Source organism: Aphelocoma coerulescens, chromosome 13 (assembly GCF_041296385.1).
Source record: "Aphelocoma coerulescens isolate FSJ_1873_10779 chromosome 13, UR_Acoe_1.0, whole genome shotgun sequence".
Classification (NCBI taxonomy): Eukaryota; Metazoa; Chordata; class Aves; order Passeriformes; family Corvidae; genus Aphelocoma; species Aphelocoma coerulescens.
The window spans coordinates 8,098,157-8,122,194 of record NC_091027.1 but is presented as its reverse complement, the minus strand read 5'-3'; the positions used below and the strand labels follow the sequence as shown (position 1 = coordinate 8,122,194).

General features: G+C 46.2%; 1 protein-coding gene across 1 annotated transcript in view; it reads right to left on the bottom strand.

Moving 5' to 3' along the window:
• Positions 1–24,038, bottom strand: part of COL23A1 (collagen type XXIII alpha 1 chain) — a 180,853-nt gene that overhangs the window by 1,951 nt on the left and 154,864 nt on the right. The window contains exons 7-29 of the mRNA XM_069028487.1: positions 22,450–22,476; positions 21,782–21,808; positions 17,159–17,230; positions 15,769–15,885; positions 15,286–15,321; positions 14,753–14,779; positions 14,309–14,335; positions 13,150–13,194; positions 12,513–12,575; positions 11,195–11,239; positions 10,651–10,728; positions 9,087–9,140; positions 8,296–8,340; positions 7,722–7,811; positions 7,310–7,381; positions 6,924–6,965; positions 6,039–6,065; positions 5,542–5,613; positions 5,396–5,449; positions 5,105–5,131; positions 4,559–4,612; positions 3,828–3,914; positions 2,330–2,407 (exon numbers count right to left, since the gene is read on the bottom strand). Of these exons, the coding sequence (XP_068884588.1) occupies positions 2,330–2,407; positions 3,828–3,914; positions 4,559–4,612; positions 5,105–5,131; positions 5,396–5,449; positions 5,542–5,613; positions 6,039–6,065; positions 6,924–6,965; positions 7,310–7,381; positions 7,722–7,811; positions 8,296–8,340; positions 9,087–9,140; positions 10,651–10,728; positions 11,195–11,239; positions 12,513–12,575; positions 13,150–13,194; positions 14,309–14,335; positions 14,753–14,779; positions 15,286–15,321; positions 15,769–15,885; positions 17,159–17,230; positions 21,782–21,808; positions 22,450–22,476 (1,266 nt within the window). The remainder of the gene's footprint in view (positions 1–2,329; positions 2,408–3,827; positions 3,915–4,558; positions 4,613–5,104; positions 5,132–5,395; positions 5,450–5,541; positions 5,614–6,038; positions 6,066–6,923; positions 6,966–7,309; positions 7,382–7,721; positions 7,812–8,295; positions 8,341–9,086; positions 9,141–10,650; positions 10,729–11,194; positions 11,240–12,512; positions 12,576–13,149; positions 13,195–14,308; positions 14,336–14,752; positions 14,780–15,285; positions 15,322–15,768; positions 15,886–17,158; positions 17,231–21,781; positions 21,809–22,449; positions 22,477–24,038) is intronic.

The following is a 24,038-nucleotide window of genomic DNA, read 5'->3' as shown; positions in this document are numbered from 1 at the left end:
ATTTAAGTTTCAGACCCAAAAACCTGAAGCTCGCTTGTCACAACAATGAAAGGTTTAGTGTCACTGTTAATTACCATGCAAAACCCATTTACTGTATATGCACAAAAATGAATATGCAGGCAACATAATCCACGTGTCACGCACAACACAAAACTGAATACACCTCAGGGTTAAAAAAAAAAATCAGAAATCTCCACTTTTTTCCTTTAAACAAAACATATATACATACAAAGATTTGAAATCACAGTTCATTAACTTCATAATCTGCTTTATAAGGTAGTGGTTTTTGCCATCAGACATATATATGGAAAGCATGATGTGGGAATGTATTTTTTGTTAAAATGTGCTTTTCTGTTCAGGGGAGGTGGTGTAGGTATTTTTTTCCTAGATGGTATCCTAATTGTGTTAAATTTGATCCTGCAGTACTTAGTTTCTTTAAGAAATCTTGAGTTGCTGAACTGAGAATAGGATGAGTTGTGGACTATGCAAAGGGAGTGAAAATATTTGTCTTGTTCTGCTGGAGATACAAGAAACATGCAAAAATCAGAAAGCCAGAAGAGCTCTCACTGACCAGGAGGAGAACACTGGAAAGGAAGGATCCCATTAGAAGAGGAACGAGCTATGTATGACCAGCTCTCTCAAGACACTTTAGAATAAATAGCTGACTTCAGCTGCCTTTCCTGATGCTGGATTTTTTAAAGCTCTTGGATCTCCAATTACACGAATTTCTGCATGTAGAGCCACAGAGAGCACACAAGCACTGACCTTTCCCTCAGAGCCACCTCCAGACTCGCTAGGGGTGGGAAGATGTGTATGCAGCAGAGAGAACTGCTAGTGCAAATACAGGTCAAAACGCAATTTTACATTTTTTACTGTAAATGTTAGTCATCACATTTTTTGTATTCTGTATTGATTTTATATGTAAAATAGCCCATGCCCAATAAAACAGATGCAGTGAAGTAAGGTAACCCTCTCCAGCTACTCACAGTGTAAGAAGTCATGCTTTCCTGTAACCTTAGTTAGAAAACACACATTTTTTTTTCTGCAGACACAGTCAATATTTTGGTCTGTAACTATTAAAAAAAAAAAAAGGTAGAACTTGTACATTTGCCAGAGTTGTCTGGGGGTGATGGGTACAGGGTACAAGGTGCAGAGTGGTTGTTTGACTGAAAACATCCTGACCTGCTGTTAAAGTGCACCCTAACACTGATGGTCAGGGGGTTGATTTCTGCCCTGGGCTTTTTCTCCTTGTGCACTCAGAATACTTATTTTGGCCATCGTAAAACTCCACACCTTTCTACCATGTTTCACTTGAGTGACTCCAAAATGACTCCTCATGGCTGTGTGTGAAGCTCGTGCTGATGCTCCTGGATTGAAAGCCCAGCAAGCCTCCACTGCACCCTGGACTGCAGAACAAAATCAACACTCCAACCAGCCTGCAACTAACCAGGAAAATCCACCAGTGCTTTACTAACTGGTCATGTTGTCGTAAATTGGAAAAATCCCCTACTGCAGTTTCCAATGCCTTCAACAGAGATGGGTCCTGTGTTTTCTGTATAGTTAAGATGGGAGATGCTTGGGAAATAGAACAAATCTGGGGAGTAAATATGAAGAGCTAGAGCAGGCCTGCTGTTAGGAATTGGTTCCTTGGACACATCTGGAAGTAATTTAACTTTTTGAAAGAGAAACAGCTTACTGCCCTTTTGTTTCTCTGAGGACAACTGCAAATCATCTAATACGCAGCATTTTCTATGGTTAGAAAAATGAAAATTAAACAATGACCTCTCCTAGCTAGCCATGCAGAGCCCTTTTGGGGAGCAGAGCACAAACCTTCCTGCATAACCACTGGACCCAACCTGAGCTCTGGGCAGAGCTCTGTGCTGACACAGCAAAACCCTTCTGATGCCCAGAGTGCCAGTGGCCCTGCTCTGCAGGACTAGCCTAGCTGTTCATTTGAGGAAAGCTTTTCAAATCCCAGCTGGGAATGGGACTCAAAGGGCTGCAGCAGCACAGGCACAAGGGGAACCAAACTGGGCTGTAGGTACTGAGAGAATCCATAACTAATTTTGAGCATCTGTTCCCATAAAGGGACTGGCATCCCCTGCATGTTCTCCCATGATTTACACTCCTTATCTAAAGTCATTTTAACTGGGAAGAAGAAGGCACAACACATTGGCAACCTTCCCCAAATGCCAGAGCGGAACATCTCGTTCCAGCTCTGCTGCCTTGTGTCCTTCCTCTCCCTGGAGGGGTTTGCTCCTCGGGACAGAGCTTGGCCACAGCAGGAACACACACAAGCCATGCAAGAGAGACAGAGCAGATACTGTACCAAAGGGCAGGGCAGGCTCACCCCATCCAGGCCTGGCAAACCTGGATCCCTTTTGCTGCCTGCAATGCTATGATCTCCCTGTTGGGAAAAATAACTGCTTGTTGAGAATGATAAAGGACACAGGAGTTAATACAGACAGACACCCATGTTTCAGCAGAGGAGGAGGAAGAGGAGGATGGGTCTAGAGCTTCACAGCTCCATTTCTGATGACACAGCAAGTCAGCAGAGTGGTTTTATGGTAGGGAATTCACAAGACGTGCAGAGTCTGTCATCTGGGAAAGATCTTCTGTACACAAACCAGAGATTCACATTTGTAAAAGCACAGTGAAAGAGATAAAGGGTACATCACCTAACATGTCACAAGAGGAAAAAATTAATTGTAGCTTACATTCAATCTTCAGGCAAAATAAAGCATATTGACTAAAGGAGCTTATTGCTGCTGTAGTGGAGCTATACAACAGCCTTGGCTGCCATAGCTGTGCTCAGAGAGTGAGAAAAAGTCACATGTTCAGAGAAGAAATGGGTTTTGAATTGTCCTGGAGCAAGCAGCTGGCACTCTTAATTAGGTGCCTCTGAACTAAGTTCTAAACAGCTACATTTAAGTAGTTTCAATTCAGTATTTGCTACTTCTCATCCTACAGCTTCAAAGCACTACAGGGAAAGGATCTCTCTAGTTTCAGTCATTATATGAAAAACAGTAGTGAAAAGGAGGTAAATTTTACCAGATCAAACAACTTCTTATAAACCACTCTAGATTTTTTTTTTTTTTTTCCTGGGCTATATCTAATGAGTGAGAGGTTCTGGAACTGGACTTGGGAGATCCTGCTTCCCCATGCTCAAACACCCAGGAGGTTTCCTGGAAAGCCCACGAGGGTACACCCCGCACAGCGGTGGCCCGGGGTGTGTCTGGGAAGGGACAACTCTGAGCCACCGGCAGAGAAACCAGGGGAGGTCTCTTCTCCCAGAGGCACTTCTTGGGAGCCTGGGGATCTGCAGCTCATCCATCACTTATCTTTGGCAGAACTGTAATGCCATCAACTCCAACATGCTTCCCCGGGCTCACCCCTTGCTCCGTTTGCAGGGATGAAGGGACGTAGCTGCCCTTCTTTTCAAATTTCCTCCCATCCATTGCACCCAGCTACTCCCTGATTTCAAACACACTCAGAAGCCAGGCCGGCAGCTTTGCTCTATCTCCTGAAGAGCTCCACTGAGGTCCATTGTTCCTGACTACAATAAGAAGGTCTTTACACAAAGATCCTTTATTTTTACTGCTGTGGCTTGCTCCCATCTGGCCAGTGAGGAGCCCTTATAGCGAGCAGTGAACTTCCAGCAGTGCAGATAAACCAGTATGAAAAGTGAGAAAACAATAACCATCTGCTCTGATTTACTGCAAAAGAGAGAGCTCCCAAATCCTCCCTCCTTTTCCCTGGCTGCAAAGCTATGGCTCCTTTTCAGCCTCAGCAAGCTGTGCTTAGGATGAGTGAAATGGAAGACGTACCACGGGACAAGGCTGATCCAGTCCGGGAGGGCCGGGTTCCCCCTTCTGTCCTTTGGCCCCTTTTCTCCCTGGAACTCCTCGTTCACCCTGTTAGCACAACAGGAAGATATCAGGAGCAAGGGAAAGAAACGCCTTTGCTTTGTGTCTTACAGCACTTGCAGAGTCCCAGTCCTCACCCAGAGTAGGGACACTTGCACTAGTGTGACCTCAGCTAAGTAGTGAAATCACTCTGAAAATCTTCGGTTAAAGCTGGGTGGAAATATTGTAATAGATAATTTTATAACAGATTGACTAAATGACCAGTTTCTGCTGGAACCCAGGTTGGTATCTGACAGCAAGTGGGAGCAGCAGCTTTCAGCTGCTGCCCTGTGCTCAGCTGGGCTCCTGGCTCCTGCTGGGTATGCCTTTGTTTAAGGGTCCCTCTAACAAAGCCTTTGACTTGGATCCATTTCCAAGGTCTGTAAACCAAGACCAGCGATTCTTTGCAACCTGGAGCTGTCAGGTTGCTCCATTTCCCCACAACAGTTGTGCTGGGGTGGGAGCAGGCTTGCCAAAAACCCTTCCAAGTGGGTAGGAATTAACTGCCTGTCCTGCCCTACACTGGGAATGTGTAAGTTCTTGGGCTTCACAGAAGGCCTTTCACCACTGGCCCCCAGGGCAAGCAGCACTGCCTGCCAAGAAGAGCAGCCTGTCCTGCCCCACAAGCATCAATACAGCCATAACCCACTCACCTTCTCGCCTCTTTCACTTCTCTCTCCTTTCTCTCCTCTGAGGCCTGGGAAACCCTGTCACCACAATTTTTAGGTGGGAAAAATGAAAAAAAAAAAAAATTTTTGTAAGTTTAGTGTGTGAATGTCCAGACATCTCAGTTCAACAGGAACCAACTCCAGCCATCAGCCCGTCCTGCCACGGTGAAGAACAACATTTTCTTCCTGTTGACTTGGTATGTCAGCAGTTTCTTGGGAAAACTGGAGTGCTTCACCACACCCCAGTAACATTACAGCTATTAGAAATTTCATTTCACTGAATCAATACAAATATTCTCAGTTGGAAAGGGAAGCCCTGGCAGCACCTTTAGGTGAGCAGTTCCACTGTGCAGTGGAAGAAGCCCAGCAACTGGCCTGAATTCAGCCCTTTCCTACAGCCATCATTCCATGGGCATTGTGTTGAAAGGGGAGCAGTTGATACAGTGTTAGCTACATATTTTCCAAACAATCTCAAGTTACGTGTGTGTTATTTGTGTTTCTACATGAGTAATTAATGGTTTCCATACTCACATCCAATCCTGGCTCCCCTGGCTTTCCCTGCAGATGTAAAAATAAAAATTACAATGGGCTGTGTTGAGTTTGGTGTCGCAGACAAACTTCGATCCAGTTGGTTTAACACGGTAGTGAGAGCACGGGCTCATCCAGGAGCCCGTGGGGTTGGAGGCTGCTCCTTTGCAACCCACCAGGATAGTGCTGGTCCAGCTCTGCAGTTCTGGCTGGACTCCCCACAGCAGGATTTTACAGCCCCTGTTATAGGATTACACCCCAATGTCCCTTCTCCTCTCCCCCACCTGTGATTACCTTCTCTCCTTTGGTACCAGGTAAACCAATGAGCCCTGGAACACCTGGGAGACCCTTAAATGAAAAAGAAACAAGGCATTGAGATTGTTTCCTGTGAGACAGGTTTCTGTCCACAGCCAGAAATGAGATTTGGGAAGACAACTCACAGCAGGTCCGGTGTCACCGTGGTCCCCCTTCTCACCACTGTCACCTTTTTCTCCCTTTGCACCATCCAAACCCTGCAGAAATGAAATGGATCAGCCAAGGATACCTGGCAGCTCTGCCCAGGGCAGCCACCCCACATACCCACCACCTCCTACCCCTTCTCTGGGGTGCTTACGCCCACACTGCTGTTGATGTTTTGCTCTTGACCACATCATATAAGAAAATAGCTAAAAATACAGGCTTCAAGCCTTTTGGTTTGGAAACCCAGACTCTTGCCCGCCCTCAGGATTCTGTGCTGGAGGAGGGGTTTGGATTGTAAAAGTTTGGAAGGAAAAATAGCTTGTTTTCCAAAATGCCAACTGCTAAACAGTGTAACCAAGGGATGTGTTGTGACAACAGTGACAAAAAACTCAGTCTCCAGAGCTGACAGGCCTTTGTGAGCCTGTAAATAATGCACTGGCAGCTGGGAAACTGGGTGACATTTAATTTATTGACTTACTTTAGGCCCCTGGATTCCTGGAGGACCCTGTGGGAAAGACAGTAGTACATTTGAAAAAAAAACAGAATTTAAAAACATACCCTAAACTTTCCTTCCCAAAACCATTTCTTGCTCAAATTACAGGATTGACAATGGTCAAGTATTTCTTTTCAAAACAGGTGGCAATTTATTTTGTTCTCCAATGTCAAATCAAGGGGCAGGGGAACTGAAAAGGTACACTCTGTGTAACACAGGACAACACATGCTTTGGAGTGAGAGCCCCCAAAAGCTTTGCTGAAAAAAGTGACAGGAAGCTCTACGGGGTGGCATTATGCCACCACAGCCCTCCACACCTGGGCAGGGCTGGGATACCTCCCAGGCTGTGAATGCCACCTGAAATGCCACCTGCTTTTGAAGCATGGTCTCTCAAGGTGAACCTTGGACCCCACAGAGGCATCCCAGCCTTCCCAATGTCCTTGACAACTCCTTTTGGAGCATTGTAGGCACCAAACCCCTTCAATATCTCCATCAAAAGTGCTCTGTGTGTTCATCACCACCTGCACCCTCTCTCAGTGCAGCTGATGGCAGAAAACTTAATGACTTGGGTGAATTTAGGGGAATAAAGACACCGTCATGGTTGGGAACAGATTTTCCCATTCCACAAGATTTTATCTTTTCTCCATCCCAAGGAACAACTTGTTTTTTTGCAAAATGAGCCATGAACTCTGATGTACTCTCGTAAATCAGGTGCTCTCCTTTCTCCAAAGCCAGGTCAGACTGTAATACTTCCCTGATGTTTTTCCCAGATTTGAAACAGCCCTCAATGATTAAACAGAACAAACCACCCTTGTCCTTATCTAATCACATACAATAACAAATCTGCAGGAATCACTTCCAGAGTCCTACCATAGGGCCAGGTAATCCAGGGGGTCCGGGCTCAGGTATGATCTGCAGAAGGGAATTAAACAGCACATTAACAGGGCTGGGCAAGAGAGATGATGATTCAGGAGAGGAAACCTCACAAAGCCCAGAATCATGATTTAATGCCCAATTAATTATAACATCAGCATCCAATATCTCAACCACCAATATAAAATCTAAAGTAACTTTGTAGTGCCAAGTGTGCAAGCTGCTCTTCCCTAATGAATAAACCCCATTTAGACACTTCTGAAAGTTCTTGTAGAAAACAGTTGGGTTTTGCTGATGGATATGGGACTGGTGGGTCCATCCTGCACCCCCAACTTTGCCTGATCCTGTGTCATGAAAGAGACTTTATGTTGCCAAGATCTTACATGATTATTCTGCAGACACGGCGACCCGGTGTCTCCTTTTTCTCCTTTGTCTCCTCTTGGCCCTTCTGCTCCCTGAAAGATAAAAGTGTAACACTGATGTGCTGCGTCTTCCAGGAAAGCAAAAATGAGAGAAAAATAGGTTTGTCTCCCTCTAAACACCAGCCTTGGCTCAAGCAAAGCTCATGTTCATCTCCAGAGGACTTTGAAGAAATATTTTCTCCTCCTTGATACATTCTGAATAAGCTGATTAGAAATGGAAATTCAAAGCTCCCACCTCCACCAGCTCCACAGTGAGGTGGTGTGCAGAGGTCATTGCTGAAATCAGCCAACCCAGCCCCATTCTGAGCATTTGCAGAAATCAGCGCATTAAAGAACCAAGAGCAGAGGGACAGGGACAGACAAAGGGACGTACCGGGGGACCTGCCGAGCCCATTTCTCCTGTCTCTCCTTTCTGCCCCATGATCCCTGCGCTGCCCTGGTCACCCTTTGCTCCTTTGGGACCCTGGCAGTTGAGAGAAAACAACATGTTTAGGAGAAAACTCTGAAAATAACCCCCCACAACAGCCACTTCTGCCTTTCTGCCGTTTCCCTCTGCATCGCAGCGTGAGCTCACCAGAACACGTTTTAACGTTCAACCTCACAGATGCCAATTTTGAGGGTGCAGCAGAATTTGGCTGGGCTGCAGGAGGGATTGCAGCCATTTGGGGCTGGGAAGGTTGACAAAAAAAATTTGAGACAGCATCTGATGAACTGCTTGTAAAAGGAGCCCCTTTGGCTTGGCAGACGCAGCCACAAGCAGCACTGGCACGCCCATAGCAGAGTAGGGGCTGCAGGCAAAGGGCCATCAATTCAGAGAGACACAGCTGACACTACACAGCAGAGCTCGCTTCTGGCAGCCTGGATTTGCTTTTCACAGACACACAGGAAGCTTCCTTTTCATTTGGCTCCTGGCAAGGTCTCGCTCGATCCAGCCGTGCCCCGCTCACCTTTTCACCATCCATTCCAGGTGGACCTGGCAAGCCCAGCTCTCCCTGAAGGGACACAAAGAAAGAGGAGCCCATGGTAAATTAAATTAAGAACTCATTTCTGGAGAGCATTTTGCAAGAAAATGAGTTATTCACACACAATTGTTGTGGTTATGGGTTTGCCTCTGCCAGGCTCAGGACCAAGGAGGTGTCAGTGACACACTAGCATCACCAACTGATCTGAATATTGACAGAGAGACCTCAAAATGCACTGAAATCCTGCCCCATCCCATTCTTTCAAGAGCTACTTTTCTGCAAATTACATTCTTCTTTTTAAGAAACTACAGCTGGCTGCAGGTTACAGACTATTGCTTGTGAAGCAGGAGAACAGCAGGTCCTGGGATATGGTGCTGGAGCAGTAAGCAGCACACAGGGAGGGTGGGAATGAGGGTGGCTCAGTACAGCCATGGGACTGCTAGCCCCTCTCACAACTGCTTCTCCCACTTCTGCCTCCTGCCACAGACAATGAGGCGGTCTCAGAAGGGCTGGGATTTTGTCTGTCAGGTGCGGGACTGGGACTGGATTCGTTTCTGGGACAGCATCCTCTGGAAGAGGCTGAAGGCCAGAGACAGGTCAACAACATTTTGGCTTTTGTGTGAAAGACACCTTTTTTTCAGCCAGAGAAAGGGCTAAATAACACACACATAGCCTCAAACTCCTCTGCAGGCCACTTCAACTGCCTTATTTTGGCTTGGGAGACTCTTCATGGAGAGCTACTAATGACTGTGTTGCTTGGCAGAGGTCAGGCTCACCTTGGGACCTGGAGCACCTTGGGGGCCTGGTGGCCCTTGGGGACCTGGTGGACCCTGAAACACAGTAAACAAAACAGGCTTGATCATGACTTGCATGAGCATGGCACGCTGTCCTCGTGCTGTGGGGATGAGCTGGGAGCAGCTCTCAGCCAGGATCTGCAAGAGACACTTGGGTGAGTTCAAAGGAGATGAATTCAAACACTGAGATGAGCTCAACTGACACAGAGTGACCCAAGGTCCCTCTGCCACAGGGTTGTTCATGCAGAACAGAACACAATGGCAGCGGGTCAGGTGTACAGCTGCAAAGACATGGGTTAAGAGGCAAAATGCCTTTAGCTGGAGGTGTGACCCCAGATCTGGTGGTCTCTTTTTTCATCCTGCCCACTCCAATCAACCAGCCTGGGAAGCAGCATCCTGCTGAAAGCATTGTCAGCCAGCCAGGGAGGTGCAACTAAAGAGGGGAAACAAAGGAGGTTGTGTGAGCACTAACAACAGGAAAACCTTGCACACTTAAGTAATTTTTCCTGGGCACTGCTGGATGCAAAGACCACAAACCACCTTGAGATGAACAAATATTTTCCAACTTGCAAATTATTTCAAGCAGCAAAATTTGATGAAAATCAGATGAAAACCAAACCAGTATCATATCCTCAAGCACCTTTCTCCATGGCTACACACCCAAATGCTGTTACATTTAGTCACACTGGAAGCCTTTCCAGAGCCTTGCCCATGAGACAGGTCAGTGCACAAACACTGCAAACAGCGAATAAACAGGAAAACAGCAAAGTTAGTGAGGTTTAGTGAGGTGCCCCTCAGCAGTCTCTGCATGCAGAACATCGGACAGGGTCTGGGTCCAGCAGATGAAGCCTCCAGATGTTTGATGGAGCCTCTCCAACCACTGCACTCCACAAACTCTACTCTGAAAGCTGCGTGCAACGCGGACATCTGGCAAACGGAAATTACCAGCACTTTGTGTATCCCTGCAGCCTGTTATAAAACAATTAGGATGGTTCTCAAATATGTCTGTAATTAAGTATTTATTCTATTCAGCTTATTTCATCCTAATGATAAGGTCAGGGCACTGTTCAGTTGGGCATGTTAAGGCTTGGGTGCCATTCCAAGTCCCGACTGCTGCTTGCAGAGGATGTGCAGTGACAAGAACAGCTCCACACCATACCATGGGAGTCACACCCTGCTGCTGGCAGCATTTAAGCTGTAATGTGGCTGCTCACACCCTTTGCATCAGGTGTTCATGTCACAGGTGTATCAGGTTGCTTTTACCTGCAGAACGTTAACTCACATCCCACAGTTGGATCCCATGAGCCTGAGCTCACAGCCTCAAGTTCCAACACTGTCTTTGCTGCTACACCCTAAATATCCTCAGCCCCCAGATGCAATCAGCTCTTTCTTCCCTCCAAACCAGCTCTGTGCCAAGACAGAAATCTCAGGAGCCTGAGACAGAGGACAAGGATGGACACATTGTCACAATGTCACTGTGGCAGAGCTTGGCAGATTTCAGTCCTTTCCCATGAACTGCAGGACTCAGCCTTGGTGCAGGGCTTACCTTGAGTGCATCCAGGATTCGGCCATCGTAGTCGATCACGACGGTGTCTCCTTGTTCCCCTTTCAGCCCGGGGGGACCCTGCAGCCAGGGATGAATCCTATTTAATGTTACAGCACTGAGAGGAGGCTGCTATGAAAGCAAAAACCTGACACGCAGCGTTTGGGGGTTATCACCTTACAAACACCCTGGGTTTAACCAGTCCTTAGGATGACAGCTGGAACTGTCAAACCTCAAAAGGCCATCAATTTGTGAAATGGAGAAGTGCATAAAAATCCTCACTTGATTACCCCTATTCCCAGCTTCCCTCTTGAAAAAAAAGGGTCACAGGATGGTCATGTGGATAAGAAAATTGGACTTGACTGATTTCCCATGTCAGCATTCAGTACCCGTGCAATCATTTGTTTAAATATGTACCATCTCTATTTTCTCACACTGAACTGGTCCTGAAGTGATTCATTCACATACTAAGCAGCAAGAGGTGGTGGGGAACAGCTGTAGTTGAGACAAATACACAACTCCAAACTGAAATCATAAACATCCATACCCGGGGTCCAATGGAGCCAATTCCTCCCTTCTCACCAGGTTCACCCTGAAAATCAAAAATCACATTTTTTTTCAAAGAGACCAAGGAAAATATAAAATATTTATTCTAAAAATACTGTACCCACCCATAAAGATATGCTTTAGATTAAGAAAAAGTATGACACCAACAAGGGACTGCTTCTCTTCGCAGAAAATAGATTTGACCTGAGAGCAAATATATTTTGCAAAAAACAACGTTGGTGTAACAACAAAAGAAGTAAGAGAAGGTCTCTTTGCAGGGGGAGCAGAGTGGCCAGCTCGGGGCTGAGCTCCCTGTATGGGCTGTGCTGTTCTCCAGCTCCTCTCCCTGCTCTGAGCGTGCCGAGCTCCAGCTCCTTGTGCTGGTTCCACATGGCTCCCTTTGCTTTAGGCTGAGTTTTGCATGTGGAAAGCTTCAGCTGAGATGCTTAAACCAATTTCAAGGGTAAGTTCAAGGAAAAGTTCTGTGCCAAGTTGATCCTTTTCTTCTTCCTCTTTTTTATTTTTCCCCCTCCCCTCCTTTTCATAATTTTTTTCTTTTTTTGTTGTTTTTTTTTGAAAGTTGGTGAGGTTTAAAAAGTCATAGTACTCTTACAGCAATGACCTGAAATTTGGTTCAGGATTCAAAAGATGTCCCATTTGTCATACCCATGTTATTCCCATTGCTGACCAAACTAAAGCTCTCCAAAAAGTAAAAAATGGTAAAGACATATAGAAAAAACCCTTAAATTCAACCAGCACTGCTACTCTGGCTCTAGAAAAAAATTACTAAGGTTCACCAGAGCCCATTTTCTTCCTCACACACATTTTCTTGCCCAATAAGGGAACACAGCTCTTTGATATAGAAAATATTAGTGCATCCAGATCCTATTAAATATAAAGCAGTTGAGGGTGTCCGGGTCTCCTCGCCACCACTTAACAAACCCAGACTGTCTAAATGCATCTCTCAGCAGTTTTGGAGGTCAGGAGGACAGGACAGCTCTCAGGTGCTTGGGGCTCTGAAGCAATGCCACAACCATCAATAACATGGGATCAAAATGTGATCAGAGTTCTACCTTTTTTGAGGAAAAAGGCAATTCAATGGAAAATGTGCAAGTAGATGACTTACAAACTCTTATACTGATCTCTGCTTGAACCCAGCTTTCATCAAATCACCAGGAAAAGGTAAAATACTCTTAATATCCCTCACTTTGTGTCAGTTTTGGCACTTTATGAGCCTTTTAGAAGGCAAAGGCCCAAAACACTCAGCTAGAAGCCTCTGCCTCAGCAGTGCTGTGCCCAGAGATCCAGCTTTTCTTTACCTTTAGTCCTGGGAAGCCATCTGTGCCATTCTCTCCCTTGGGACCCACGCTTCCTTTTTCTCCCTGAAAACAAAGCCATTTAGACAAATGATATACAGGGAGGATGGAGAACAGATTTCTTCAGGTTATCATTTTCTTGATTTATCTTCATTTTACATACACAAAGGAGCAAAGCTCTGCTTTTAGCTGTAAAACACATCACCTTGCCAAGGTGCAAACGGGGAGTTTTTGAGATAGAAATGAAGCTTTCAGATTCAGCAGCTTGGCTATGGGTGGTGTGTTCAGCCATGAAGCTGGGCCTAAAACCACAACACAGAATCATAAAATCACAATGTTTTGTGTTGGAAGGGGTCTTGAAGATCATCCAGTACCAACTCCCTGCCATGGGCAGGAACAACTTCCACTGGATCAGGTTGCTCCAACCCCATCCAACCTGGCATTGGACACTTCCAGGGATGGGGCAGCCACAGCTTCTCTGGGCAACCTGTGCCTCACCACCCTCACAGTTTGTTGATCTTTTTCCTCATCAGAGGAGAAATGTTTCTCAGCCTGCCCTGACTGTGGTATGGAGCCAAAAACCAGGCAGCAAAAGATGCTGCTCAACACATGCATTAGATGGACACAGAGTGGAACGTACCTTAGGGCCCACAAGTCCTGGTTCCCCAGGGATCCCATCATCACCCTGATGAAGTGAAATATAAAAAGTGAAATACACAGACCTTGTACACACTTATCAGGTTCCAACACATCGTTTCACCTCACTGAGTGTTGCACAGACCTGAAACCCACTAGGTTTGCAGAAGACCAGGGGAGAGCTGCAGCAAGGAGCCCAACAGGTTCCAGCATAGCCCCCTGCTCCCACCCATCCCTGCCTCTGCCTCTCCTGCTCCTGCGAGGGTGGATGGGCATCTTCCAGAATTTGGTAACATCAGGCCCTGGCAAAGGTCTTCTCTTACCTTCAACAGAAATATTAAATTCCTTTAGGCCTTTTGGGTCCCAAAGACCTCCTGTAAGCTGCCACCCATCCTCATGGACTTCATCACAAGTCACTAACACCCTCTGCCAGGAGAGGTTTTCTGGTTTTGCTTGTGCTTTGTTGTTCTTCTGGAGTAAAACCACTTAATGGATGCTGAAGAGGTCAGTTTTACCAGCCAGTTATAAAATTTTTAAGCCAAATTCTGGCCTGAAAAACACCCATGGCCAAACCTGTGTTGGGGCAAATCAGTGAGAGGGAAAGGCTGGGCCCTGTCAGTGGTTTGACTTCACTTAAAGGCAGTGATTTATCCACTTCTCAGTGGCACCACCGGGAGAAAACGTGGGGAGCTTGGACATGTGAAGCTCTCACAGTCTTCAATGCCACACCCAAGCAGCATTCCTGGCCTTCAAGGGGACATTTCCCACGGGGCTGCAGTGCTGCATGGCCATCCCAGGGCCCCTGGTTGGAGAAAATCCTCCAGGCACATCTTGGTTCATTGAATTACTGGAGAAAAAGGCTCAGGACCTACTGCTTTGCTTGGTATTTGCTGTTTTATTCTTTGTCTATTGGGCAGATGTGGCTGCAGCTCCTGGCTGGCTCGTGGAAATGAAAGCCAGGCTGCAGGCACAGCCATGCCCAGCTCCAGGACCGCGTGGACACGAAACTGAGGGAACACAAGGGAAGAGTTGCTGTGGACAGCCACGACCACAGCTTCTACACCAGTCTCTGGCAATGGTTGCCCTAGCCAAGCACAGAGCAAAGCAAAGAAAAACCATTAAAAATAATAATTAAAAAGAAAAAAAAAAAATCACCATTTTACCTTTTTCCCTTGGACACCAGGCTCACCCTTCAACAGCAATGTCAACAGAAGAGGAAGAAATTTAGGGACATAACAGAAAATAAAGCCAATTATCTGGATAGTCAAAATTAATTTAAAAATTAATTTAAAAATTAAAATACTTGGCTTGTGATGATCATATTTTTCCCCCTGAAATGCAAGAAAGCACATTCCCACAGCACAGCAGATTCCAGCCCCCTGCAGCTACCTCCACCCCCATTTCCAGGTTTGAGCATGGGCAGTGGATGTGATATTGAGGAAGAGACACATTCAGACTTTTACACCCCCAGTCAATGCCTTGAAATTTTATATCTGATATATACAGATGAGTTGAAGTCCTCTATAAAATGCTTATTTTCATCCCTACTCCTCTTATGCAGCATTATTTCAAGAATTCATGTTAAAATTAGACAGATTATTACCCACCTTTGGTCCTGGAGGTCCTCTGGCACCCTGTTGAATATAAGAGTGATTGGTTTACTTGTTTGACAACTGAGTGTAACAGGATTAAAACATTTCTAAGAGTATTTTAATTCCAAGAAAAAGAAATGACACAGATGTCAAGTTCTCGTCTCCCCTTACAAATACAGCTGCATTTGTTCTCTGTGCTCCAGTAAATAACAGCCTTTAATGGCTCATGTATTTTATTATAAAAAGCACCTTTTTATCCAACTCAGACCTTAGCAAATTGGAGTTAAAATGCCATGTGGCTTCAGAGGGACAGAAGTCAGGATACAGGAGCACCACATCCCTCCAGAAGAGCCAAGGGGACACAAAAACCAGCCTCTTTTCTCCCAGGTAGCCCTGGACTAACATCCATTTTAGGGTACCCATAATTTCATGTGGGGCTTTTTGTCCTCCATAAGCTACAACACAAACCCACTTGCTGCAGTGAGCTGAAGGGTGATGTACAGTGAGGGTGAGGGGCACACACACAGATGCTTCTGGGCAATACTGACCATGACTCCATCCTCTCCCGGCTCGCCTTTGAAACCCTGCAAAAAATAAAATGACCAACATTGAAACTATTACCTCTCATTCTCCAAAATACTCAGCAATAATTAGAAAGTTTCATTGCATTATGCTTTAGCCTATTTTTTTATTAAATAAATTGCCAGTGGGCTTCAGATTTGCAACAGGTCATCCAAAGGGTACAGATTGGGAGATCTCCTGGCTCTGTGAGGTACAACCAGCACCTGCAAATACACACCCCAGGTCCAGCTCTTTGCTCCAAAACTTGAGATGGAAGGTCCCCTCCTGCTCCCTTGCCCCATACCCCAAGGCTTTGCTCTAGGAGCAGCCTTTGGAGCCCAGCTGTGGCTCAGGCTGGGGACTCAGTGGTTGCGGTGGCAGCACCGGGGAAGGGGACACCCTTCACCCTCCTGTCCCTCGCAGGGTGGGAACTGCCTGATATGTGCTCGCTGTGCATCTCCCGTCCTTACAGGGGAGCCTGGAGGTCCTCTTGGGCCATCCTTTCCTGTGTCACCAGGAGGCCCTCGGGCACCTGGGGGTCCTGGCGGACCAGGGGGGCCCATGGCTCCATCTCGACCTTGATCACCCTGGAAGAAGTTCACACAGAAATGGTGAGACGAAGCAGTGTTGGCAAGGGGTGGTCTCAGGGTGTCCACGACACATGCACTGCATCCCTGGGCCACCAGCACCCTGGCCTCTGCTGTCCCCGAGGAATTTAACTGCAGCTTCCAGCTGGGAAAGCTGAAAGTGAGCTCACAGCCAATTTATGCCATTTGGGTCTGATTCCTCAGCCAGGATTGTGCTCAATGCTTTCCAATGAGATTTAGTGTCCTTAAGCCCTTACCCAATGACTGTCTGCATGGAATCTACCAACCCAACAGCACCCAGAGCAACCCAGGCCCACAACATGCTGGCAGGGAGCATGCACACACTGCCATAGCTCAGTGCACCATGCCAGAAAACCACACAGAAAAAGTGGCAGTGCTTAATCTCATCCTTTACATACAGCCAAGGTCACGGGTGAACATCCCGAGCCGCTCACACCCTGCGGGTTTTGAGTGCAGAGAAGGCGCCGTGTCCCTGTGGCTGTGCGGGTTTGGTGGGTGCCATTCCCAAGGGGAGCATCCCGTGGGGCTCCAGGCTGGGTATCAGCTCCTGGCCCCCCACCAGCCACCGCAGCCCAGCCCCGGGGCCGTGGCCCGGCCCATCCATGCGGCTGCACAATGGGAAAGCCTCATGGAAAGGCTGCCTCATAAATCCTTAAGTGACATCTGGGAGAGTCACCACTGAGGCAGTCAGAGGGCTGTGTTTAATATGTGGTCCACCCTCAAATCAGGGACAAGTATGGGATTTTTCAGAAGTCCTTAAGTGACTTAGCAGCACAAGTCCATGGCCTTTCAACAAGATCTGGGCTCCTAAATCACTTGCATCATTTTTTGAAACACCCAATTGCAAATGCTGAACACTGCAACCAATTATGTCAAGTCTCCCACCGAATTTTTCCTAATTACAATGTCACATTTAGAGTTCAAGGATTTAGATTACTCTAGTTTGAATGCATTTTATTTTACAATACCAACGCTATTCATATCAACATTTATAGGACTTTGTTGCTTGATTCCCCAATCTCACAAATAACCAAATGTTAAAACCCATTAGTTTTATGTCTCTCTACTTTGACAATGCCTGCCCCGTAAATTCCAATGGGATTTCAGTCAAACATGCTCCCAACAAGCGTCTCTAAATACAGACATTGTCGTGGCAATTTAAAATAGCAACAGTGCACTGTCAGCCAGAAAGGAAAAACAAAAGCAGCTCAAACAATCACAGCAAACCAGTGGCAACAGATTTGGTGTCTACCTTGAGCACTCGCCGGCTAAAGACAAGCTGATCATTAGCCAGAAATCCATGATTGAGGTGGGGAAAAACCATCTATATCCAGGGTAAGTGGGAGGCAGAAGAAGAAAGAGCAGCAGTTCAAGATGAAAGCACAGCAGAAGAGTGAGTTTGAAAGACTGTAGCAATATATAACTTTGTTTTTTTTTAATAATTAGCTGATATATTAGAAAGTAATAGCCTAGGTAGCCAACACTGGTGGGTTTAAGGTTCTAGATACACTGGAACTTTGTAAGCAGGACACAGACTGAGGGAAACAAGTATTTTTTCACTAGTTTACTGCACAATAGGACATTCAAAGCAGCTGGGGAAAGGATTCCCCTGCTGCAGAATAAAGAGTATTATTCCAGTAAACCCCATAGGGGATGATATATCCCAGCATTTCCCTGAGACCAAATATTGTATTTGTTTTCAGAGGCTCAAATGAATACTGATGTATTCCCAGCCTGCAAATCGCAAATAAATCTTCCAGATTTATATGATGCAAAAACAATGTATTTAGGCTGTGTCAGTAGTCATTGCTATTGTCTTTTAGCCTTTCCACTCATCTATCTAGGGAGAAGCAGTAAGACATTTCCTTTCTCAGGACACCACGTGCATCTCCCTTTCCCCCATTCACCCATCCCTGCCCACATCCACAGGAGAATCAAGAGGGTGGAGTGAAGCCACAAGAAGCCCTGTGGAAACACACAGCAAATCCTCCATGAGGAATTTTGGAGGTTTCTAAGGAACAAACCTCTTGTCCAAATTGCCTAGGAGCTTTTAAACCTTGCACACCAATAACAGATAACCCCAAACCTCAATTTCGGGGTGAATAGTGCACTGGCAAGGTCACCTCCTGCCCAGCCTCCCACCACAGATATTTTATCACCATCATGTTAAGAAGAGAAGGGAAAAGTAAAGTCAGATAGAAAAAAACTAATCAACCCCTACCAAGAACTTTTTTCAAGATGTAGAGAGAGGCTTTAAGCTCAATACTCAGTTAAATGCAGCGATTTTTGGGAAGAACAGCACTGAAATACTGAGAAATTGAAATTAATGGGGACACAGAACACTTGTACGTGGACAGGTCCTCCAAATACTACAGAAACCACCAAAAAGGCTCTACTGAGAGCAAAGGGTTTTGTGGTAAACAGAAGGGACACAGTTCTGGGGCTCATTATGTGCATAAAGCCCACAAGAGCATAAAGTGGGTTTTTTATAAAAGCCCACAGAGCAAAACGGGAACTGATTTTTTTTTCTTGTCCCTCAGACTGGTAAGCAGCATCCAAATAAGCATGTTCCAAGCCTATCTGTTTTAATGGAAAACAACAATCTGCATTTGCTCTGAGGTCAAACACACCATATCCCACCAAATCCAGCCATCACACACTTAATTTTAAACAGCCCCTGTTACAGATGGGCTCATGAAAGGTGAACAGCCCTGAGGGATAGTAAGTAGAGAGGCACCACCCCTGGTTCAAGAAACATTCAGGCCATAGAGAGGCAGGCTGCAGGAGAGGGGTTAAGTGTGATGGTTACATGTTCCTGCTCCACACTTCCCAAAGCTTCTGGTTGCAAGGCACTGGGCTAACAGGCCATTGGATCTGACCCTGTGTAGCAATGGAATACTGGAGCACAGAAACCTTGAACACTGGTAATTTCCAGCTTTAGAGCTCTCGATGTAGCCATTTCAACATAGCACTCCAAAATAAGCAAATAATAAAACTGTCCATAGGTGTCTGTTGGCTGGCACAGAGAGCCCTGCAGGATGCTTCCTGTGCTGAGTTTTTATCAGCAGTGTGAGCTTGTCAAGCACTTAAAATTTTGCAGAAAATAAGGGAGAAAAAGCTGCTTTTATGTCTGCACTGTGGCTGCAGAGTTTGTTCAGCCACGCTAGCATTTTGCCCCCGGCAGCTCTGGATACAGGAGATGCTGGAGCCATCTCAATCAGCACTGGCCATGGGCAGGCATGTGCCATGTGGGCCACTGCAGACAGAGCATTTCTCTCACCAGCTGGGGCTCATTTTCTCCCTCTGGAGAGCAAACCTGGTGCTGCTGCCACAGGCGCTGTGCATCCGCTGGCCCAGATGTGCAGAGATTCCTCAACCCCATCATTTGTCTGAACATCTCATCTGTCAGTACGAACAAGATCACCCAGCTAAGTTCATAAATCCAGAGCAGGCGGCCCAGTGCTGGCTCAGGGAGCAAGTCAGGCTTATAAAACCAGTCCTTTCCAGGGGTGCAGCAATGTATTTGATTGTGAGAGAGAAGCACAGGCACAAATATCAGGGCACAGCTGTCCCAGCCTTGGCAGCATCCTGCTTCAACTCCCTCTATTCTCCCAAGAGCAGAGGGGATCTGTTATTGATTTCTCCCTGTAAATAAACTTCCATGCATTCTGTCAGTACATTTGGACACATTTATTCCCCATCCTGAGCAGGTGAGGCTGCAGAGCATCCTCCCTCATGCTGCTTACAACAATGAGCATTCAGTGATTAAGACAACCCAAGGTGATCTCCTGCCTCAGCTTTCCAAAATCACCCTCCAACATCTGCCATCAGGCACACTCCCACATGTAATAATCTCTATTTTTGTCCACGTTAGTGGAAGGTGTTTATTACAGAAAGAGAAGTGCAGACATGAATACATTCAGTAGCTAATCCCTAATTGCCACCACCTCACTCCCACCACAGACAGTCCCTCCAAAGCCATCCCAAGGATTATTCTCTTTGAATCCATCATGCCTAATGACAGTGTTTTAGTGTTCACTGACACACTCTATCCCCATTCCACTGCCCTTGGACATGACCATTTATAAGGAAGAGGGCACTGGATACAGTCCTAATTATTTATCTTCCCATTGATGCAGCAAGTTGCATTGACACATCTTTCAAAATCAGCTAAACAAAGCCGCCACTGAAACTTGAGGAATAAACCAGATTAAATTCTGAAATAAAAAGTAATCTGGACCAGATGGTATTAAGAAGTTTTGCCTTCTATTCACAACCCTGAGTGTCTGGAGGCATAAAGGGAGCTATTTTCAAAGTCAGGCACCTGTTTTTAGGTCTACTTGTGCATGGTTCTGCCAGACTTTTTTCTCTCTCTTTTCTCCCAAATTGTTTTTGAGCCTTTTTCTCACTGTTGTGCAAAAAGTCATAATTAAATAAAAAACTGAAGCAAAATCTGGACAAATGCAAATCAGGACAAAAAACCCCACCCCAAAACGCAGCACATTTTTCTTGGTAGATGAAAACAAAGGACAAGTGTTACCTTGAGAGCTGGTACCTGCCCTGCAAGTCCAGACAGAGCCTGTCCCAGAGCATCTCCTGCAGCAGGAGGTGAGTTCCACAGCACCTGGCAGCACAGAGCCTTTGGAGCCTGAGCAGCACCTCCTGGCATCTCTCGAGTTGCCAGCCCCAAAGTCACCCACAGCCCTGGCCAAGGAGTGCAAACTCACGTCCCTGTGCTGCTGAATCACCTCTTAAAGCCTCTTCTGAGTACGTGGGTGTGCACTTAGACAAAGTGAGACCTTATGCCGAGCCCCTCCTTCGCCACAGGGGCTGTAAATCTATCTGAGACATTTTAGGGCCCCTCTGAGCCCCAGGGTGACATTTCCAAACACACCCAAGGCAATTGGGAGCTGCTTCAGAATATGACACTAACTTCATAAAGTGATTTTACAACCTCCAGGGAAGGAAGAAAAAAAAAAAATCTCTAAGGCATCTCTACTCAACATTAACCACTGAGGTCCTGGATATGTTTCCAGCAATGACATCTAAGCCAGGTCAGCCAGCTCTTGGGGGCCAGCTCCAAACCCAGCCTCTGCACGGTCACCTGTACGCCAGGATTCCAACACATGCCCACAGTGGGGTTTCCAGCAGGTGCCCATAACCCACAGACAGCCACACCTCAGAAATTCCTCTGCAACAGAGCTCACACCTCGTGGTAAAACCTCCCATCTCATCCCCAACATGGGACGCATCCCCATTCTGTCCTGTGGAGACCTGTCCTGATTTACTTCAGTAAATCCCAACTTCACGCAGATCCATGAGAGCCATTTCCACAAAATTCCATTGATTTCTGTATGCTATAGCCAAAAGAGTTTTCCCTCATCATACAGCTACTTTAAACCCTTTATTTTCAAAGGCAGCCTGGATATCACCTGGATGTCATCCTGCTCCCAGGTGGGGAGCTCAGCAAGGGAGGAAGAATGTTCCATCCTGCACAACTCTGTGCTGGACCTCTCCCTTGGGACACCAGGTCCTACCCCCACGTACTAGTGCTCTAATGCCAACAAAAAAGGAGCCTCAAGAGAAACTTCAAGAGAAACATGGAGTCTGTCTCTGACACTGGAAGAGGAAGCCAGGGAAGAGAAAGTTCAGTAGAAGCAAAACCCTTCACGACGTACCCAAAGATCTTTGACTCTTTTTTCCTCATGGCCAAAGTTAGGAAAACCACCACCACAAAGAGCTCCAAAGGCAAAATTAAATGTTTCCACAACTGTTACCATACTGTTTGCAGCAAGGTTGCACAAAGCTTTGTTTTGTGCAGTGACTAAATCCAACCAGATTTTAGAATAAATCAGTGTGCTGTGTCACTACCTACCCTTGGGCCGATGTCTCCTGCTTCCCCCTGCAAACCAGGAAAAACAGCAAAGGGTCAGAGTTCAAATGTCAACCCTGAAGGACTGGACACGGGTACAGCACACAAGGGAAGTGGCAAGAGTCCTATTGCTTAATGTATTTAAAATGAGGGAGGAGAAGGGTTGGAGACAACACAATAGGGAAAGACTCTGCCCTGGCAGGCAATGAAACAGATAATAAATCAGAAATAGCAGTTTGTTTCCAACTCTAAGGCTCCCCTAGCAACTGCTTATGTCCTTCACATGTGAAAATTAACTTCACTTTCAGTAATGACCTTCTTTGGCTGCCCTGATTTCACGGGTGCCATGCAAACACAGAGCGATGGAGCTCAGATCTCTTGGAGGAATGAGGAGAGTTTTATACCACTCTCATGACTCTTAGGGGCTTATCAGAACCCTACAGCAGGGGTGAGCTTTAACACCATAGTTGTTCCCCCTAATTTTTTGCAAATTCTTCCTGTCCTTCCTTTCCTGGGGCTTTTCCAAGAACAATGTGAGAACCCACTTTTACAGCTCCACATCCCAACAAAACCCAGCTGGGTTATTGGGACAACTCAAACTTGAAGGAATTACAGCCACTGGAGGATATACAACTGCTTCCCCAAAATCCATCTGTTAATACAGCCTTTACCTTTTCCCCTTTTGGTCCTGGAGGTCCCTGGAAACACATAAGAAGAATCCAAGTTAAGGCACAGTAGAATCACCAATGCACATGACAAAACCAAGGAAATTGCATTCATCAATTCACAAACCTGAGCCACATTCTCCATTATTTTAAGGAATACATGCTACTATTTTAAGTTGTGCAGTGCTTGACATGAGCAACGCTCTACCAAAAAGCACCCACAAGGTCCTGCCTGCTCCTGCCAGGACAGAGTAGGGAGAAGGACCAGAGCAGGGCAGGCAGTGTGACAGCAGCTCTCCAACACGTGACTCTAAATAGATGCAAAAGATATCTTGGGGTATTAAATCACTTCTAGAAAAAACACATGCTCAGCATATCATTACAACAATTATACATCTGTTTGAAATAAACAAGGAGGACAGGCTGCTTTCTCTGGCCTGTTTGCTGAAGGCATCATTCATCTTCCCTCCAAGCAGCTGACTGTAGGACAGGCAGGCAGAGACACTGCAGCCCCAGAGAGAACCCGAGAGCAACACTTTGATGTGTCTGCTCTGCATGTGCCTGCCAGCACAGAAAAGTACCAAATCTTGGTATCAGTTCACAGTGTGTGCTGAAGTGGGACCCAGTGGGATGCAGTGGGGGAAGGTCAGCAGAGAGGCCGGTGGCAGCAGCATCTGCATTCCCATGCAGCTTCCCTCCCGCTGTTTTTCTCTGAGCAAGGCTGCTGGCCCCTTACTGTCATGAAAGAGATCATGAACAGTCTGGTTTGAGTCTGGCTGTGTGATAAGTTTGCTTTGTCATTGAGATTTCCCCTGCCTCTCCCTCGGGGTCTCACTCCTGCCCAGCAGTGGCACCCCAGCCTGGGGGTGCAGGGCTGTGCTCTGGGGTCTGACTGCACTCCCAGCATGAGGTTTTGCTAATGAAAGCCAAGCCCTGAGCATCAGGCTGTGAGCCGGCCCTTCCTTCTTTTCTTGTCTAATGCCTTATTTCTAGATTTTATTCACATTTGTTACTCTTGGGGTTAGGATAAAAACCAACCACAACAGTGTACAGCTATAACAACACACTCCCTAACTGGATAGAAATAAGTATCTGGAACAGCTTTTCAATTGCAAAGACTGAATGACTTTTACCCACTTTGAAATCCCACTTGGTTTAAGACCAGAATTTAAACAGATTTCATATGGGGCCCTCTAGTGAAGGTGGTGGAAGAGAATGGGGTTTGGAGACAAAATATGGAGCTGTGACCTTCTGTAGGAGCCATTCAGTGGAAGGAATCAGAGCTGGCTAGGGTTCAATTAGCATAAAAATAAAAAAGCCTGTGTTTCTGTAAAATAAGTAAGAAAAGAATGAAGCGCCTGAATATCCAAAGGGCTTCCAAGCAAAAATGAAGTCAAGAAAACAGCTCATAAATTAATCCAGTCTGCTCCAAAAAGTGGACACTGGGCACCCTCAAGCAGTTCCCAGCTCAGGTCCTTTGGAGCAAAATGGAACCCACTTTGGGATCAATTATTTTTATGGTATCACTCTGTAGTGCCAGGAGCACACAACCAAGATCACTGACATTGCTCTTTGAATGTGCTACTGGAGTTTAT